The sequence below is a fragment of the Bufo gargarizans genome, chromosome 9 (genome assembly GCF_014858855.1).
Source record: "Bufo gargarizans isolate SCDJY-AF-19 chromosome 9, ASM1485885v1, whole genome shotgun sequence".
Lineage (NCBI taxonomy): Eukaryota > Metazoa > Chordata > Amphibia > Anura > Bufonidae > Bufo > Bufo gargarizans.
The window spans coordinates 60,920,683-60,932,793 of NC_058088.1; the positions used below are offsets into that span (position 1 = coordinate 60,920,683).

At 43.9% G+C, this 12,111-nt stretch overlaps 1 protein-coding gene across 2 annotated transcripts in view; it reads right to left on the bottom strand.

Annotated features, from left to right (window-relative positions):
- Positions 1 to 1,119: 1,119 nt before the first annotated feature.
- The window catches only part of ITPKC (inositol-trisphosphate 3-kinase C), a 35,431-nt gene continuing 24,439 nt past the window's right edge, over positions 1,120 to 12,111 (bottom strand). For both annotated transcript variants that reach the window (XM_044306533.1, XM_044306532.1), the window contains 6 exons: positions 5,612 to 5,711; positions 4,587 to 4,800; positions 3,312 to 3,516; positions 3,029 to 3,130; positions 2,758 to 2,829; positions 1,120 to 2,229 (listed from right to left, as the gene is read on the bottom strand). In XM_044306533.1, coding sequence (XP_044162468.1) covers positions 2,026 to 2,229; positions 2,758 to 2,829; positions 3,029 to 3,130; positions 3,312 to 3,516; positions 4,587 to 4,800; positions 5,612 to 5,711 — 897 coding nt within the window. In that variant the 3' untranslated portion in view covers positions 1,120 to 2,025. The remainder of the gene's footprint in view (positions 2,230 to 2,757; positions 2,830 to 3,028; positions 3,131 to 3,311; positions 3,517 to 4,586; positions 4,801 to 5,611; positions 5,712 to 12,111) is intronic.

Below are 12,111 nucleotides of genomic sequence, written 5' to 3' on the forward strand. Positions count from 1 at the left end.
GTACACTGTGGAAGCCTTGGATTAAACCAGAGTTCCCCCAACAGATTGCCCTCTAGCTGTTCTTAAACTACAACTTCCATCATACCTTGACAACCTGCAGCTGCCAGGTCATGATGAGAGTTGTAGTACTGCAACAGGTGAAGAGCCATAGGTTGTGGAAATCTATATTGGACATACAGATATGATCCAACACCCCTTGGTTATCCCAGGATTCCCTGGATAGAAACGCAGGTCACACTATAAGCTTGTGTAAACCTTGAAACGCCACATGCCGGGAGAGGAAGATCTCATAGTCGGGGCAGTGGGAAATGGCTTACATATTGTCCATATTGGCCCATCGTCTGCACACCATTTGGTTGACGTTTTGTTAACCATATTAGACCTATGACCAAATTTGCAGGCAGCAAATTATAGAGCGATATATAGTCTAGTGTAAAAACCTTCAGGATAACTTGTATTTCATTCATTTAAATCCCTGCTCTTTCTGGACTTAGGAGTCTAGTGGGTGGAGTGAATCAATGTCTGATCTGTCAATCACTGATAGGACCGGCCACTGGACTCCTAAGCATAGAATGAGCAGGGATATAAATGAATGAAATACAAGTTATTCGTATCTTTTCCCATGAAAGGATATATCAAGCTGCTCATCTCCTCCTGCTCTATAACATGCTGCCTGCAGATAATACAGGTGACAGAATCCCTTTAAGTGACAGCATTACTACCCACCTAACAGTTAAATAAAGGAGCTTCAATTACTGCTAAATATCTTGCGGGTTTGTCTCTTTCAAAAAGGTTTTAGTTGCAGTAACTAATTTCAAACACTGCTTTTTAGACGCTGTACTACTGGGATGTCCAACCTGCAGCCCTCCAGCTGTTGCAAAACTACAACTCCCAGCATGCCTCGATAGCTGTAGGCTGTCCAGGCATGATGAAAGTTGTAGTTTTGCAACAGCTGGAGGGCCGCAGGTTGTGCATCCCTGCTCTACTATGTAAAATATAAGGATCTCCCCTATATGATATCCGCTCTGTCCGTGCAAACTTTTTCTTTTTATACTAGATCCTTTTAAAAGGAGGCTCCATTGATGTCCGTAGCAACTGCAGGGCCATTTTTCAAGTAGCCAAAGAAAAAAAATAGTTGCATAGACTTCAAATCTCGTAAAGTGATGGTCCCACCTCTGGGACCTCCACTGCACGGCCCCGTGGCTGGTGCTGTATCTCCTATGTTTTTCCTGCACATTGGCTGTCCAGGGGACTTCACTTGAATGGGGCTGCACTACAGTTCTCCGTACATTGGCTCCTCAGCCCAACCAATGAAGGGAACCTAGTGCTACACCAGCCCTGCAGACCAAGCCCTTATGTCTAGTGATCGCTCCTGCAAACTGGGGCCTTCATTCTAATGATCCCAGGGGATTCCCATGGTTAGACTCCTACAATCATAAAGTGATGGCATATCCTAGGATATGCCATCACTTTGCAAGATGGAAATGACTCTTTAAAAAGGCTTTGCTTCCCCCCCCCAGACACAGCACCACTTGCACCTATGGTCTCTAGTACTGCAGGTCAGCCCCATTAAAGAAAATCTCAAGCAACAAAGCAGAGTGCAACTACAACGGGGCAAATCAGTGCGGCTCACCCGACGCGGGGTATAATGAATGTGGCCTGTGTGTAGGCAATCATTGCTTTGGCTCAATCTTGCCAACCTGTATCAGAACCAAGGATACTACCTCGAATTAAAGTGAACATTTAAAAAAATAAAATATAGAATAAAATCAGTTTGTAAAGAAGTAATAAAATATACATATATATACAAATTATAAAAGAAATGAGCTGAACGCTTCTCCCAGCTTTAAACTGTACAGTTTCCAGTGTTATGTCTCTAAGAGGCTACAAAAAGCATAAATAAAATACAATTATAGTACATCATAAAGTCCAATAGAGATGAGTTTGGGAATCCAAGGTTCCTTCTTATCACTGTAAGAGTCCAAAATGTTGCCACAACTTTTTTTTTTGTGTCAGTCTCAAGTCTTAGTCCTGCACCATGTCAGAGAATATGTTTATGAGGTTGTCGAGCCCCCACAAGTAACCATCTTCCCGGTTACCCTCTACCCAAGGCACCCGGTGATTTAGTGTCTGCTTGTTTGGCAACCGAACAGTTTTTCCAAAGTCAATCATCCAAACCTTGGCCAGTTCTGAGGAGTCGTGGACAAAGAGCAAGGAGCTGCCAACCACCTAAAGGAAAAACATTGACAAGTTAGGTCAGGTTCCTGCCATGCCTATAGGCTCTTGTACATTCCTCATCGCATGCGAAACACCCTAAGGAAATCAGATCAAGACTAAAGCTGACCACCAGCTATTCCTCCCGACCCTCTCCAAACATGTTTGGCTTAGCCAAGTGTGCATGTGTTCTCAATAGGGAGAAGGGAATAAGCTGCTGCCAGACTCCTTTGGCGGTGACTTACCTGCCTTGAGCTTGTTGGAATCTATCCTCATGTGCATCTATGCCCCTTTTGGCTCACCTCTTGGTCTTATTTGCTTTGGCAGCAGCTGCCTGACATTGGTTGCTACAGTTAAGTTTACCGTCAACTAAGCTTCCCATTTATTTTTAAGTCCATTTTACCCAATGTTTCCCCATTCATTACACAAAGAAATAACCTTTATTTTCTGAAACAGTGGCTGGCTACTCCAGTGGAGATGGACCCTACTCATGTGTCTTGCGGCTAACCTTCATGTCTATGTGAGCAAAACAGAGATAGATACCTCATGGTGCTTGAAAAACTCAGATTTTTCCAGTTCAACGCGAAGCTCTTTCAATCTTGTTAGGTAATTTTTCTGCAATTAAAAATGAGAGAAGGCAAGATGGTCAGATATCTTTTCAGATGTCTACTGGTGATAGTCTGAACTGCTTCCCCAGGTGGTGGCCCATATTGTAGAAAGTGGCTTGCAGGCAATGTGTCCTTGGAATGTGTCATTTGTTAAAAATGTAAGGTCCACGGTGACAACACACCTGACTTTACTTGCAGATACTCACCAGAATGTTCATATTGCCATCAACAAAGTCTTCCAGTGCCCTCATCACCTGCTCCCGATGTTTGGTCTTCTTGAAGTTTGTGTTGCACGTCCCATCAGCTCTCTGATAAGAAATAAACCCGTGACATCAGTTCACTAGTTCCTTCACATTATAGTCCTAAATTGCAAGCTGGTAAAATTAAATCTCAAGAATGTTTGTTTCATCTGCAATCTCTAAGGTTTGGAGAAAAAAAACCTCTGCATATGTCAGTACTTCTGAACAATACGGGTTTAGTGTTGCTCACCTTGATTCCCTCTATCCTAAAGCCCAAAGTTGCGGTGGAACTAAGGGTCTCCCGCCACTGCATGTATCTGGGCTTCAGGACCGCCCCTTGTCTGTGCTCCTCTTCAGTGGGTGCGTTGGGGTCTACAGTGATCATTTTATCATACATGTCCTTTCTGAGCTTGGGCTTCTCTCGAGCCTTGACCAGTTCCTCTTCTAGATATGTTCTGAAGAAGGAGAGCTTTAGTTAGATGGTGTCATGACATCTGACCGTAGCAACTAGAAATGATCACAGATATTCGCTGTATTTCAGAGATGCATTAACCATGAAACCCATCTATTTCGAATGACCATCTTATCCATAATGGATAACTATTACATCGGTGGGCCTCCCACCTCTGACACTCCCACTGATCATAAGAACAGGGACCGTGAACCCCTTGGGGCCCCCTGAAATGCATGAAGTGGCAGGCTAGGCATGTGCACTGCCGTTCATCTCTACAGGAGTTCCGGAGGCACACGTACAATGATCGGCTATTTCAGGAACTTCCATAGAGATGAATGGAGTAGCTGTGAACATGCCCAACCTGACGCTCCATTCATTAAGGGGAAGGGGGGTATGGGGCTCCTGTTCTTGTTAACAGTGGGGGGCCCAACAGTAGATCTAAGTTAGGCTAGGTCTACACGCAACCGTTGCAGAAAAATCCATCTCGACACCATAGATTACAGATTATAAAAATTGTTGGGCGACATTCGTGCGACAAATGACGTCGTGTAGACCTAGCCTGTGGGTAGGGGATAACTTGTCAGATTCTGGAATACCCCTTGCAGTAAATTAGCCTCCCTTTTCTTTATGCTATAAAAAGTTTAATATTGGACAAATATATTACATACAAGTATCCTTATACAAGGTTAACAGAGATGTGCATGTTCGGGGGGGGTTCGCAAACCCCCCTCCTGGGCTGACCTGCAAAGGTAAGCATACTTACCTGCTTCCTGACACACACTGGCTCACACGCTCTCAGGCCTCCGCTACCCCACTTAGGGCTGGATGTACATTTCCGGATTGACGCCACTACAGCCAAAATCTGGCTGCAGTGGTGACCTGCTCCTTTTGCATCACATGGCCATTTGTCGTGACGCAAGGGGAGCAGGTCACCCTTGCGTCCAGTGATGGACTGCAGCGACGTCAAACTAGAAGTTTACATCCAGGGACCGAGCGGAGGCCCGGGAGAGCAGGAGTCGGGAAGCAGGTAAGTAGGATTCTCTACTGTAATTGTGGCCATGCTTCACTCACCGAACACCCATTTTACAGTCCATGATGGAAGGAGACTCAAACTCGGACAGAAGATCCTCCATTTGGTTGTAGATCTCTCCTTCCTTTTCGATCACACCGTAATAACCAGGGACAAATGGCTGTAAGGAGTCTCGATTCAACCATTCCAAACACTGCTGCTCGCACTGACAGAACTTCTTCAGGATTTTCCCATATTCTCCAGCCTTGAAGTTACCTACAGAAAAACAAAAGTGAATAGTTACTGTAGACCCCTATACATGTCTGAGTGCTCCTCACTCTCCGAATGCTGATAGACAATATAGGAATCAACAAGTGGTCGTTCACAGAAGGAACGATCATTCTAGTATTCATTTATCCAAGCCTCTCCTCATTGGGTATTGTGCTGCTGAGGAATTGTATGCCTAGGTTGATCATTTGTCAGTGATCAGAAATTAACATTCATCTGGCCTATCATCGACCCGTGTAAAGGGGCCATTAGAAATGGTTTCCTGTGAGGACAGAGTTAAACAACACACACACACACTATGTGCGGTTGCACAGTCCTGGCCACCAGAGAGGCCGGCGCTTTTTCCTAAAGTGTGCAAGCACGACCACCACTGATTGCAAGGTGGACGTAACCATGGACCAGAGCAGTGTATAATGTGATGGAAAAATGAATCCAGCTAGCAAAGGAAGCAATTTGGACAATCGCAATACATTAGTAAGTGGCTTGTATTAACTTCCTCTACATGATAAATTCTATTTGCTGAAGGGAGACAGCCCCTTTAATTTACCGCTCACCAGGTGTGTTTGTATAACTAGGGCGAAACTACAGAGCAGATCAACTTCTTTATAATTTACAGAGGAAAATCTGGTTTAAATAAACACTTCTCAGAATCCAATGGTAAAATACTACACAGACTCAATCTGAGATGCATCTATAGTATAAACTAGCAAGTAGACCATTAGAAACCTCATTTCCTGAGGCTCAGGTTTACAAGAAGATTTCTTCAAGAATGAGCGCCCGAGAAGTCATGCTTTCTTACCTGCATGTCCTGCCAGCTGGACCCATGGATAGTGCTTTTTGAAGGACACCACAAACGGTGACCAGTGGACCATGTTCTTCAGCTTCCTCCAGGATGTACTCTGCAAAAGAAGAACCAAGAAGACAGTGAGCTCAGCAAATTCCTGGAGGAACGGTCATATGCAACCACAAGTTTATCTTGGGAACCAGAAACACGCATGTTTTGTTAAGCCACCATCCAGCAATCTGGTTATAGTTCCAGAACGATCGCCCCGACACCTGGAGGAGATTCTGGCTCAGCGAGGAACAAGAGACAGTTTACAGAGGAAACATTCTGAACATCTGAAATGTTATGGACTCCATGGTGACCTCAGAACATCAATAAAAAGAAGCAAGCTGCTTCCTCTGTTCCTCTTTGCACTTAACAGTACTAAACCAACGGAGTTGTAGCTGACAACCTAGAAGTCATCTAATTACTTTGTGACCTGTGGCTTTGCAATGTTTGGCAGGGGAGGAAATGGTTGCAAGTTGCTATTATACATATCGGCAAATATATTAAACTGCTGGACAGACTCCAAGGAGAAAGAAACAATAGTGTGTTTGGCCGATCCTCAAGCTCTCGCCGGAGGTATGAACACGCTGGGTCAGGCATCTGTGGCTTGTTGACACTTAAAGCAAAGAAGGCGATCAATATTCACTGCATGTCACAAGGCGCTTGCCACCACAAACACCACATTCCCTCAAACTGGAATAGAAAACGGGTACACAACGCTCCATGAGAGATTGCGACCCAGCTAACAATGCAGAGGTCAGGAAATGAGGATGCATTTCTCAAGAAGGTTCATATATGAGAGTGAACTCAAGAAGGTCCAGGTATGAGGGTACATTACTTAAGAAGGTTCAGATATAGGGGTGAACTCCTCAAGAAGCTCCAGGTATGAGGGTACATTACTGAAGAAGGTCCGAGTATGAGGGTGAACTCCTCAAGAAGGTCAGAGTATGAGGGTGCATTACTAAAAAGCTGTAGGCATGAGTCTCATAATCAACTCAAAGGACATTCAATAGCTGCTGGGCGACAGCTTGTCCCTCAACCCTACTATAACATGCATGCTCAGTTTGGGCGTCCATGTGTTCTTAATGGGGAGAGGAGAATAAGCCGCTACCTCCGACGTCAGGGTATCTCCCTTGAGAACTAAAGATTTGGGCATGTTGAATTTCAACACGTCCAATCCTGTTGTCACTCACATCTGCCGAACAACTAACATTAATTGGATGGTTCGCAGGTCCCAAAGAAAAAGCGACAGGTTCAGCTTGGCCATCAATCATCCGCTGGTCCGTAGACCCCTTAATTAAAGTTCCCCACTTGATAAAACATCTAGGATCCACAAGCGTCTTCTAATAATGTCACAAAACCTCTGTATGTAATATCCAGCAATGCTAACACAATTCCTTTACATAGCTCATTTCTTGACCGATTATTAGAGGATGTTTAAAATATCAACTGTGGACCACCATGACTATAATTGACCCAGTCTACGAGTAGACAGAGGGTGCTCCATCTCCATCTATTAGCCACAGTGTCTACAAGTAGTGACTTACTTGGTCATTGGCTGATTTAAACGTGCACCATGTAATGCGCCATGTCCCCACTGGTGGCGCTGCAAGTTGCATTGAACACTATCTGATGAATGCCCCATGGAAATTGTGAGGATCCCCAGCGGCAAATAATCCACTTATCAATAGGGTATCAAGCGGTCAAGCCCAACACTGCAATATGCTCTAGTGAGAGTTTTCTGGATCTGGGTCCAACAAAAAGCATGGAGATCCCAATGAACATGGAAGCCAGATACTGACCTCTGAAGACATAACCCTCCTGAAAACAAACTAGGAAACCAGCCGTGTACGAGACGATATTACCTCATCACTAGACACGTCCATCAGCAGGACACCCACATAAGTTCAGATCCTGGAGATTCAGGTCGGTCACAGTCAGAGGCGGCTGGTGTATGCGTATATGTGTAAACTATACTGAAAGTACGAATTCTCCCAAGTCTTACACGGCATGGGGACAAAGTCCCATCTCCAGTGCCGGGCCTGCTGGATGTGCGAGGGGAAGAGCCCCGGCACAGATCAAACCTGATATACAAATCACTTGGGAGAATAGATACGTAAATATAATACAAGAAAATAAAAATTGTACAAAATGCCAAATACATGCTCTTCTAAGCAAAGTAATCCGAAATCAGGGGCATTAACAGCTGTTTGGGGCCATTATACAGATTCCTAGATCAGTCATGTGACTACACCTCGACTCTCGACAGCTGAAGTGACTGTACGAAGTCCAAACCTGAACGCTCCGGACGTAAAACAGAAAGACCTTCCCCGTGTCGGCTCTGGCAGAGGAGCTCCTGGCCCCCAGTGCAAAAACTGTAACAGAGCAACCACCCACCATGTGCCACTCAAAATAATGGTATCTTTTGCTGTGCCCCCTCAGGCATTAAAGGGGTTCTCCAGTCTTTTAATATTGATGACCTATCCTCATCAATATGGGGGTACGACACCCCGCCGATCAGCTGTATGAAGAGAAGGCACTTGCCGTGTGTGCGTGCCATCTCCTGTCTCTCTTCCTGCTCGCTGCTGCCATGTCTATGGCAAGCAGGAAGAGAGACAGAAGGCTGGGTGCACCCCCAATCTTAATAAATGATCCCCTATATGTAAAGCTGGCTGTACATATTAGATGTGTATCGACCGAAGCCGCAGATTTCAGCTGACTAACAAGGCTACTTTCCGTTTGCGAGATCCGTTCAGGGCTCTCCCAAGCGGTCCAAAAGGGATCAGTTTTGCCCTAATGCATCCTGAATGGAAAAGGATCCGATCAGAATGCATTAGTTCAGTCTCCATTCTGCTTTGGAGACGGACACCAAAACGCTGCTTGCAGCGTTTTGGTGTCCGTCTGATGAAACTGAGCCACAATGACACACAATGTAAGTCAAAGGGGACGGATCCGTTTTCTATGACACAATCTGGCGCAATAGAAAACGGATCTGTCCCCCATTGACTTTCAATGGTGTTCAAGACGGATCCGTCTTGGCTATGTTAAAGATAATACAAACGGATCCGTTCTGAACTGATACATGCGGTTGTATTATCTGAACAGATCAGTCTGTGCAGATCCATGATGGATCCGCACCAAACGCGAGTGTGAAAGTAGCCTTATTGTGTGTGTGTGTGTGTGTGTGTGTGTGTGTGTGTGTGTGTGTGTGTGTGTGTGTGTGTGTGTCCTCCCGACTCTTCTGCCGCCCTCCCCCCCAACAGCTGATATCGGGGGAGATAAGGATCAGGCACGTGTGATTCAATTGCCCGATCTTTTTTTTCCCTGCAGGAAGTTCAGCTGCTGTCCGACACCCACCTCCACCTGGTCAGCTTAACAGTTTCTACAGGTTTCTCAGACTTGGAGATAAGCAACATAAAAGGAGTTATCATGGGGGGTAGGGATTTCCCACTGACAATCATTATCTCTCCGGCATACAATGGGTGATAACGGAATAATGGAGAGCACTCAGATGGGATACACGAGATGGGCTTCAACTAGTCAGAACCCATCGCTTTAGGTAGAAATAATTCAAGGTTTTTCCGGGATTACTATGGTCTTTAATAGAAATGCTCATGTTATTGGTCTCCTCATGTAACATCATTACCATGCTTTTCTTTTTTTAATTTGGACTCTCCTGACCCATTTTCGCCATGTGAACCAATCCCTCTGGTTTGTTTCCATCCTGTATGTAGCACTTCCTGTTCCTGTATCCAACCAAACCCATGATGCACTTCTCCTTCCTCTGCCACACCTCCAGCACCGCCAAGCTAGTTTATAGCTCCTCCCACCCAGCTAGTTATAGAGACCTTCCCCTATCACTGCCCCGCCCATGGACATATCATATATATCACAAAATTACAGCTACCGTCAAATTATAATTTTAAAGGATGTTGATGCAAACAGGAAAACCCCTTTAAGCTGTATTGTGACTGCTTATCATTTGTGCATGGCACGCCGTTTGATTTGGTGAATTTTTGTGAAATTTTACAAGACTGTTAGAAAATGTCATGAAAAAAAATGACACCTGTGAAAAATGACTCTGGAAAATGACTCCAACAGATGGCCACTTGACACAGATAGGCATGATTGTTTTTCCACAGTATGGAGCGGTCATCTGAAATGCATTACTTCCTCGCAAGATTAGAGAATACTAAAATTAAACTGCACCTTAAGAATTGTAAAAAGTCATCATTTCCTCATCATTTCATGGAGACTGGAATTTCTAGATCCATCCCTTCTGAGGAAAATCATATCATGTGTGACCACCTAGACACTAGCCAATTTGCCCCCCAAACCAGCGTTCTAACGTCTTCCATCCTCGCCCCAGGACGGGGGTTCTTAAAAGGGTTGTGCCACAAAAAAATATTCTACAATTTTCAAACCAGCATCTGGATCTTAATACTTTTGTAATTGCATGTAATTAAAAATTTAGTACAGCCACCAAGCTATTCAATGAAATCTATCTGCCTAGCGCCACCTGCTGTTTGTTGATTTCCTTATTTTTTGTCCACCTCACTGAGAAGGTCGCACGCGCTCAGTTTAAATCTTCAACTGCCACCTGCCCTAAATTCTGTTAGAAGCCGTGTCAGTTACAGGAAAAGAGCTGCAGCAGAAAGAATAAGCCCCGCGAGAAAGGACACACCCTCTGAGCTGCGTAATCCTCTGTTCTGGACTTGCAGGAGCGCACTGCATTATACTGATTTATAATGCCGTGTGCCTCTGTCTGACCTTACTGCTACAGGATCACAGTGACATAAAGCTGTCAGTATGATCCTGTGGGTCCAAGGTTGAGCAGTGGTACATAGCATTATTAATCATGACAACGCCATCCGCTCCTCCACAACGGAGGAGGACGCTCACACAGGGGGAGCGATTCCCACAATGGACTCGCTCATGTGAAACTGCTCTAACTGGAGCAATGAATGGGGAGATGTCTGGACCCATGTGAGGTACAGGGCTGGTTCTAGATTTGTTAGAAAGATTGTCATTTACTATATGAGGTCTGATTTAAAAAAAATTTACATCAATTATGTCATAACCCCTTTAACTGGAATAATGTCAAAATAGGCTTCTACAAAACAAAAAGGAAAAAAAAATAAAAAAATACAGTACAAAGTAGGCAAATTCCAATGTAATGGCGCTAGTCTCTGCCCCATTGGACTTTGGCTCGCTATTTGCATAGAGTAAAAAAAAAAAAAAAAAAAAAAAAAGGTATTGGGGGCCAGAACTATGAACGTGGGAAGTTTAAAAAAAAAAAAAAGCGCAATGATCGATGGCAATCATGGTTAGGTGAAACTAAGCCATTTAGATTCCCAAAACTCATGACAGGTCCTCTTTGATGACCTATTCTGGTCGTGTTTTGATTGTGCAAACAGGCTCCATATAACTCCACGTTTTACAAAAAGTTTTAAAGGAAATGAGTCATCGGAAAATGACCTAATGTTTAAATCACAATTATTTTTATATTTAACATATTTTTAAAGAATTTTTGATGATTTTTTTTTTTTACATTTTCCATGTCAATATCTATATTTAAACAAAATGCATAAAATCCAGCAGTTTTCTCAATAGGCACCACTTCTTGGTCTGTACAGATCACTTTACAGCAGTTACCTGCTTATCTGTCATTCTATTCCTGCCTGTAGTGATATCACCTCTGTGTAGAGATAAGATCCACCATTCACAATAGGCGACTGTCAGAGCTCATCTATTCTTTCCTTGTACAATGACTTCTACACAGAGCATGCCTAGAAAACTCTCCCATAGAAGTCAATGCGGTTCCCCTCCTGACCATTGTATCTATTGCCCATGGGGCTGCCATAAAGCACTTTTCTTAATACTGTTAAGAACAACTCAGGCAAGATGGCCGCCCCATAATCATGTTCAGAAATCTGAAAATAAAGAGATTAGAAAATAAGGAGATGTGTTTTAACTGACATAACATTTTTAGGGACGTATTTCCTTTAATACGCGCCCCCCCCCCCCAAATAGCAAATATTGGGGTTCTAATATACCTAGAGTTACCGTATTTTTGTTTTCGTACAGTTTTTTTTCCCTGCGATATGAAAGTGTGGGTGACATATTACAGAGAATAGAAAGTAAACTATAAAAAAAAAAAAGTTTAAAAAATAAATCACATTTCTAAGGCTACTTTCACACTCACGTTCTGGGCGGATCAGTCATGGATCTGCAAAAAGGGATCCGTTACAATAATACAACCACATACATCCGTCATGAACTGATCCGTTTGTATTATCTGTAACATTGCCAAGACGGATCCATCATGAACTCCATTGAAAGTCAATGGGAGGCGGATCCGTTTTCTATTGTGCCTGTAGCCTTTTGCTGTCCGCTTGACGAAACTGAGCCATTTCGCTCAGTTTCGTCAAGCGGACAGCAAAACTCTGCAAGCAGCGCTTTGGTGTCCA